At 27.2% G+C, this 8,633-nt stretch overlaps 1 protein-coding gene across 1 annotated transcript; it reads left to right on the top strand.

The window, feature by feature from the left end:
- Positions 1 to 2,250: 2,250 nt before the first annotated feature.
- On the top strand, positions 2,251 to 7,825 carry LOC119613398 (GAS2-like protein pickled eggs; the record flags this gene model as incomplete). The annotated part of the gene is made up of 3 exons (XM_037969428.1): positions 2,251 to 2,447; positions 6,350 to 6,468; positions 7,520 to 7,825. Coding segments are annotated over 3 exons (622 nt in total), but the record flags the coding sequence as incomplete, so codon positions are not given.
- Between the last annotated feature and the right edge of the window lie 808 nt (positions 7,826 to 8,633).

Below are 8,633 nucleotides of genomic sequence, written 5' to 3'. Positions count from 1 at the left end.
ACTACAAAAATATTTAAATTTAAACTAGGCGCCACTTTTTTCAATTATAATAAATCATGTCCATAAATTGCCTGCCTATTCTTCCCTTAAAACAAAGAAAAAACCCCAAAAAATCTACATATATTCAAATTGATCTGTATTCCAAACTATACGTTTGTGGCCATGGTAAGAACATTTAGTCATTATAGTGAAACAAAGGAGGTGCCCTCTTATGCTGGCCATGCACAATTTTATACATTTGCTTGTGAGAATGCGTTTTTGCGTTTCAACACCAATATGACATGACATTTAATTGGCCTCATTGCATACGTTTGCGACTAGATATCTAAGAATGAAAAAAATTCAACGTTTTTAAAATGCGAAAGAAACAAAAAACTATTAAGAACATTTTAACAAAGCGTTGGAAAAAATGTGCAATTAATAATTTTTTCTTTATCGCAAAACCAAATGATACGAATGAGACAGACGTATGAGTTGTGTATACAAACCCTTTTTTTCAGCCGACAAATGTGTGTGCTAAAGAATGAGTGTCTTTAGGGGGGTCAGGGAGTCTTAAATTTGAAAAAGTTTTAAACAAACAATTCTTGAACTTAATATTAAAAATATTGTTTTTCCAAAGTGTGGCTTTATGAAAAAATCATATATTTGGTCCTTCGAGCCTTTTAAATAATATTAAGACCTATAATAGCAATGATGACTAAACATATATTAATATTTCAAACGCAATGGTCCTACGAGCCTAAATATCATGACAAATGCTAGTTTCATTTCTACTAGTTTCCGATTTCAAAAAGTTTAAGTGAAAATTTGGAATTAATTCAAAATATTAATTTAAAGTATTTACAATATGAATAATATTAGTGTATTGCTATCATAGATTTTTGGTCCTTCGAACCTTATTTGGTTTATTAGGAAATATAACAACTGGATTTAGTTTTGAATTTCGAAAGCTGTAGAGAAGATTAATAGAAAAGAACTCTGGGAAAATGGTCCTTCGGGCCTAAACAATTAAAAAAATTAAATTTTTTATTATTATTATTATATTTTGAGTTTTTCGAATCATTGAAAACATATGGCTCGAAGGACCAACATAGACTCCAAAATATTATCAAATCTAAAAAGACATTTCTTTAAAATTATTCCATCTCGTTTTAAACGTTTTAAAGTCAAATACTTTCCGCTTTGTTTATAAGGGTTCGTAGGACCATTTAATATTTCGTTTGTTTATAACGGTTCGTAGGACCATTTACTATATCTTGTACCAATATTTGGAATCTCTGCTTAAATATTTATTATAACTATTTCTGTAGTTTTAAGATATAAAAAAAATACTATATTTTCTATTATTATTTTTAATTGTTTATGTCACTATTATGCAAACAATAACAATGAATTGTTTATTATTTATTTATTTTTTTGTTTAAATTAAAACGATGTCTAAGCCAACATCATACTGGAAAAAATGGCATATTTATTTTATTATGTTCCGTACAAAACGTAGTTGTCATTTTAAAGTAAAGTATTCACATACTTTATTAAAAATAAAAATAAATGAAAAAACGTGACATTAGATTAATTGTCATTTATTAATACAACAAAAATTTTAATTGAAATTTAAGCCTAAATAATAGAGTAGACATACATACATATATGCGAAATTATATACTCAAGAGGTGAGATGTTATCTTGAAAATGTTATAGATAATAGTTAAAACAAATGTTCAGGGTTGCGTAAATTATAAACAAAACTAATTAAAAATTTTAAAAACCAATAATTAAAAGATAATTGTTGAAAAAAATCTACAACTACAAACTAATTTTAGCAAAAGTGTGTAAAAACTTATCACACCTTTGCTAAAAATATAACAAATTAATTGACTCATTGCTTATAAATCAAATAAAATTCTCTCACTTTCTATTTCAATTTGTTTTTCAAAATGTTTTTCATCAAATTAAAATTTTACTGGCTCCTCTTTACACCCCTTATCTATTTTATTTGTTACTTTTCGACATTTATTGGCGTCTCATTACGATGTATGTAGCCTCAAAATGTCGTCTCGTTTGCCATACAGCATTACTTTATGCAACATATTTCTATGTCTCATTCAAAATAATTTTAAGCAAAAAAAAAAAAAAAATTAGGAAAATAAGATTTACATTTGTTTTTTTTTTTTCGAGATTCTTAAGATTTTTTTTATATATAAGCAAAATTTTAAATTCATTATTTATTTATTCTTGTCCATATTACAGCACGCTAACTATGTACGCCAAGCAGCTGAGGATTATTTGGCCAGACGTCAGGCCCGCAACAAATCAATGACACGTTCAATAACTTCCGGCTCGGCTGGTCCTATATTGGCCATGGGCAATGTACACTATTTGCCAGGGGCAAAAAGCGGTACATTCTTTGCTCGCGATAATGTATCAAATTTTATAACTTGGTGCAGGTGAGTTTGAGTTTTAAATTTTATACAAAAAAAAATTGGAAATTTAAAAATTGAGAAGTAATGCTTGATTAGTGGTCCTTCGAACTTGAATATTTTTACTACAGGTCCTTCGAGCCATATGAGGACAATATATGGCGCTGCACATATAAATTAAAATACTTAAATGGATTCAATATTTTTAAAAGATTCTTGATGGTTCAGTTTAAAAACTATTATAATTTTGCATTTTCCTTAACAGGTCCTTCGAGCCATATGAAAAAAATAATGATCTCTTTATAACTAAAGATGGTAGTGTTTGAAAAAGTTTATTAAGTAATTGATTTTACATCTCTTAACTTGGTTTGAAAGTACCTAATAAGTCTTTATAACATAAGTTATTAAATGGTCCTTCGAACCAATAACAAATATTATTCATTTATGGGGATATATATTGGAACCTTCCTTAGAGTCAAACCAAACAAATCTTTTGCTTTTGAATCCTATCATTGCATATTTTTAAAGCAAATTTAATAAAAATTCACTATTTTAATATGGTCCTACGAGCCTAAATAAAACCTTTCTTAGAGTCAAACCAAAAAAAATCGTTTGCTTTTGAATCCTATAATTGCATATTTTTGGAGTAAATTTAATAAAAATTCACTATTGGAATATGGTCCTACGAGCCTAAATTATTTAAAAATATTATTTTTAAAATATTCAATCCTAGAATAAACCAAAATATATTGGAAGCAAAGTTATTTGCTACTTCAAATTGTATAAATATTATTTTGTAGGTTTAAGTCGCCATTGAGACTTCCCATAATGACAAGGCCTAGATTTACATTTTAGTTTCGAATACAATAAAAAAGATTTTAATAAATTATCACTTTGGATATGGTCATTCGAACCTAAATATTTGTAAAAGTCGATATATTAATATTTATAGGAATTTGGTCCTTCGAACCATATAAATAACATTTCACAAGTTTAAGTAACCGTTAAGACCTCTTGATTATAACTGATATCATATTAAAATTTCGAACACTTCTTCATTTAAATAAATTAACACTTAGAGAATGGTCCTTCGAGCCTAAGTGTTAAAACATATGCAACATATTATTCGATTTTTAGACCTATGAACCTTAAGTTGACCGTTTTCCAACTTCATGTTATGGAAATACTTGAAATGAATTGAAAAGTTTGATTAAAAATTGAGTCCTTCGAACCTAATGAAATTTCAAATAATAATGGCGGCGCTATTTATATGTGAATATTAAACTTAGTTGAGAAGATTAACAAATGATATACACATTAGCAAATGGTCCTACGAGCCTCAACAATAGAACAAGTACAAACTCATATATCAATCATTACAAAAATATGGGTCCTTCGAACCAATAAAGCAAACCACGTTGCTTTATAGAATAATAAAAAATTCCTACAATAAGAAAAATCCAAATATTGATATAAAATATTAGTGGTCCTTCGAACCGTATAAAGAATTTTTTTGAAAAATTCACTTTAATTATTATTTAACATTTAAAATGGTCCTTCGAGCCTCAGTAATTTGGTTCTTAGAATGGTTCTTAGAATCATATATCGTTTATTTTCTAACCTAAAGATTTTAATGGAAGATATTAAATGAATTAAAAGAATAAATAATTATATTTCATACTAACAAAAATGACTGGACTTTCGAACCATATATGGAGACTATTTTCTCTAAACTGTAAATCTGCTGAACTTTTCTATAAAAGTTAATTTTAATTAAAAAATCATGTTGCCTTAAACAGATTGTAATTAATTAAAATGTAATAAAAATAGTAATTTAAGTGTCAATAACTTGGCTCTTGATGAATCTATTCTATTTTGAATTTTAGAAAAAAATTTGTTTCCCTTAAACATTCACATCTAATTTAGACAATTTTGCAAGTAGAAGAAAACATTCCTTACGATCATTGCACTTTCAACTAGAATCTTATAAAATGAAAAAAACACACACAAATTCTTGGCAATAATCAAATCATACAAAAGAAAATGAAAATAAAGAAAAGTAAAAGATGATGATGATGATGATCATGTTGATCTGCGTGAAAATGAAATGAAATTTCAATTAAATTTAGATCAACTAAATTAAACCGTATCCGCGTAAAATTCATTCACAGCAAATTAAAGCAGAAAAAAAATAGATATAAAAATCTGTATTTTTTTCTTAATTTATTCACTAAACTTAAACGAATTGTTTTCGTAAAGAAGAGTTGTGAGTTTTTTTTCGTGATTCAAAGATGAAAACACTTTGATGTGTGTTCAGTTTATAATGAGGCAATGAATGTGCTTGAATGCCTCAAAATAAGTACTAAATGGCAATTTTTATATAAAAAAAAAATCGTATTTCTATAGGATAAAATTATTGTTGGAAAATTATGGTAAAAGATCTTTGATAAAATTTAGTTTTGTGTTAGAAATCTTAGAATTTATTAAAAGCAGTCAGTGTAAAGCTGAACAAGCTGAACAAATTAATTTCCTTTGTAAAAGTTTGTTAATCAAATTACCGAAAATATACTTCAAAAAAGTGATCTTTCTTCATGGGACTTTTCGGCCAAAAAATAAACAAACAAAAAAATTTATGTAGATTTTTTTATAAGAATTAACCATTTGAGTCTTTTAAGGAAAACTTAGAATTTATTTAAGGTCCTTCGGTCCACAAAGTGTTGAATTTTAAAATATTATAAAGAAAAATGGTCCTTCGGGTCTTAACAGTCTCAAAATTAGTTCTGACCGTATTTAAAATATTTGAAAAGATTAAATATTTTATGTAAAAAAGATCTATAGATTTTCTCCCTAAACCCAAACAACTCAAAAAATAAAAAACAAAAATATTCACGTGATATTTATGGTCCTTCGAGCCGTGCGTAAATTGAGTTTATTTACTTTTTATCTAGAGAATTATAGAAACATTACCATTTGAACTAAAATAACTATAAAAATTATTAGAAACAAATCAAAGATTTTCGGTCCTTCGAACCCTGTTTAGATTGGCCCTTCGAACCATTATAATTATTGCAAAATTCGAAGTTTTCTGGTCTTTTGAAGTTTGAATTCCTTAAGAAATTTTTATTTTCTTTCTTTTAAGTCTTGAATTTTAATTTGTATTCCCCAACGGGTTAAATTTTTGTTTATTATTTTTTTATAAAACATAATTGATTGATTTGTTAATAATTTGTTTGTGTTGTCTATTTTGTTTGTGTATTTTTTTGCAGAAAAAGCCTTAAAATTATAGAGTGCCTATTATTCGAAACAGACGACCTCATTATGAGAAAAAACGAACAGCCCCAAAATTAGTTTTGAATTTTTTTAATTTGGTTCGAAGGACCAGAGACTTTAGATACAAAAAATCAAATTTTTTGTATCTAAAGTCTCTGGTCCTTCGATCCGTATTTAAAATATTTGAAAAGATTAAACATTTTACGTAAAAAAGATCTATAGATTTTCTCCCTAAACCCAAACAACTCAAAAAATAAAAAACAAAAATATTCACGTGATATTTATGGTCCTTCGAGCCGTGCGTAAATTGAGTTTATTTACTTTTTATCTAGAGAATTATAGAAACATTACCATTTGAACTAAAATAACTATAAAAATTATTAGAAACAAATCAAAGATTTTCGGTCCTTCGAACCCTGTTTAGATTGGTCCTTCGAACCATTATAATTATTGCAAAATTCTAAGTTTTCTGGTCTTTTGAAGTTTGAATTCCTTAAGAAATTTTTATTTTCTTTCTTTTAAGTCTTGAATTTTAATTTGTATTCCCCAACAGGTTAAATTTTTGTTTATTATTTTTTTATAAAACATAATTGATTGATTTGTTAATAATTTGTTTGTGTTGTCTATTTTGTTTGTGTATTTTTTTTTTTTTTTTGCAGAAAAAGCCTTAAAATTATAGAGTGCCTATTATTCGAAACAGACGACCTCATTATGAGAAAAAACGAAAAACATGTTATTTTATGCCTTTTAGAAGTGGCCAGAAGAGGAGCTAAATTTGGTGAGTATTAAACAATAAAAAAAAAACTATATAAATAATAAATAATGAAAACAAAACGTAATTATTTTTTAACATAATTGAAAAGCAGGTTTCGCCAAACTAAATTTAAATTATAAAGAAATTTAAACTAAAATACAAAAGATTTTTAAACATAGTTTTAATTTGGAGAATTAGCACTAGTTTTTTGAGATTTAAACTAAATTTTCAGTAAAAAAGTTTAAATAAAAGGAATCTTGGGTTTTACTAAACTAAGTTTAATCTAGAGCATATACCGGCGTATAGAGAGGCAGATAAAAAAATCACCACTACACACACACTATTGGCATTTTTTCAATGAAATTGCACCGAAAAAATATTTGGTTATTTTTAATTTTGAAGATTAAATTGCATTACTGTAAAATGCGAATATTTATAAACAAATGTAATCAATGTACATAAGAATGATAATTTCTTCACATAGAAACAACATTTCAAATTAAAATGTACAAAAAAATATATGAAACAAGATGAACTTATTTACTTTCATTGTTATGCATTCTAGAAAATTATTTAGGGTGTACGTTGTTTTTGTAAAATATGCTCTTGTTTTTGCAAGTTGTTTTTGTTTTTTCAAGTTGTGTTTGCAATTTCTTTAACAAAGCGACATCAACCTGCTTTGTTGAATGCTGTCAAGCAACCAAATAAAATATTTGTATTTTTGATGCTCTTGTTTAGAAGTTCGTCTGCGATCGTGTTGTGTACATGTAATTTGCCGAAAATCTTCGTTGTCAGAACAATACTAGCGCCGACGTCTGATCTAGAGAACAAGTCAAGTTAAACTGTATTAAGCACGATTTTAAAATTTTCTAATTTCAGACTTTTAGACTTTCCTTAAACTAAGCTTAATTTACAGAAAAAGACTTAATTCTAAACATTTAAACCTAGGTTTTACTAAACTAGGTTTAACTTACAAATAAGTTTAAACTTAAGTTTTATAGGGTTTAACCAATCTACAATAAAATAGATTATGAATTTATAATCTCTCATTAATTTTATATCCCCTTCCCCCTAGGTATGCTTGCTCCCATGTTAGTGCAAATGGAACGTCAGATTGATCGTGAAATTGCTGCCGACAATAAAGCGAATGGTATTGGTTGTGGTACACAAACCGAAAACGATGGTAATACAGAACAAAACGATATCGGAGTTGGTACCGAAACTGTGAGCACTGAAACAGATATCTTCGATGATAGTGATACAGAAAATGATGAAGATGATGATCAGGGTCCCATGTTAATGTATGGACCACAACCACAAATTATTACCAATGATTTGAAGAGTTTAGACGAAATGGTAAGTTTGTTTTGGCAATTAAAATGTTTACATATTTTTTCATTAAGAAAACGAAATTGAAATCTAATGGTGTTAAAACCTAATTATCATTTTATTGATCATTATTATCATCATTAGTTATTATTAAAAAGTAGTTAAATTAATTTTAAATATAGCTATTAAGGGGTAGGAGCTATTAATGTTATTAGCTTGGTTATTATTTAAATATTTGTAAAAATATTTGATTTTGGGTATATTTGTAAAATTTTTAATGTATTGACATTATGTTGGCCTTGATGTCATGCTGAGAGCATAGTTTGTCTTTTTTGTAAATATTAATTTGATTATTTGCAAACATTGATTAATGATCATTGGTATTTTCCATTGGAAATTGATCAGATACTTAATGAAGCCTGTAAGAGAATTAAGTAGGCCAAACTGGAGAGTATCCTATGACAATTCAGTGTCGGAAATACCTTAATCATAATCGTAATTATGTCATATGACGATAATGATTCAATATTTGTATAACTTGGCTTTCGTGAAGAGTTAAGAGAGTTATGTATTCCAAACTGGAGGGTATGACAATTCAGTGTCGGAAATACCTTAATCATAATCGTAATCATGTCGATAATGATTCGAAATTTTTATAATTGGCTTTCGTTATTGATTTATTCATTTTCGAATGCCTTAAGGAGAATGAAGCCTGTAAGAGAGTTAAGTAGGCCAAACTGGAGAGTGTCCTATGACAATTCAGTGTCGAAAATACTTTAATCATAATCGTAGTCATGTCATATGACTATAATGATTCGAAAATTTTATAACTTGGCTTTGTTATTGTTTCATTTATTCTC

The sequence above is a fragment of the Lucilia sericata genome, unplaced genomic scaffold (genome assembly GCF_015586225.1).
Source record: "Lucilia sericata isolate MDLA Ls3-8-SP2 unplaced genomic scaffold, ASM1558622v1 Contig002106F_arrow, whole genome shotgun sequence".
Taxonomy (NCBI): domain Eukaryota; kingdom Metazoa; phylum Arthropoda; class Insecta; order Diptera; family Calliphoridae; genus Lucilia; species Lucilia sericata.
The sequence above is the reverse complement of the archived record's forward strand: the minus strand, read 5'-3'. Positions and strand labels throughout refer to the sequence as shown.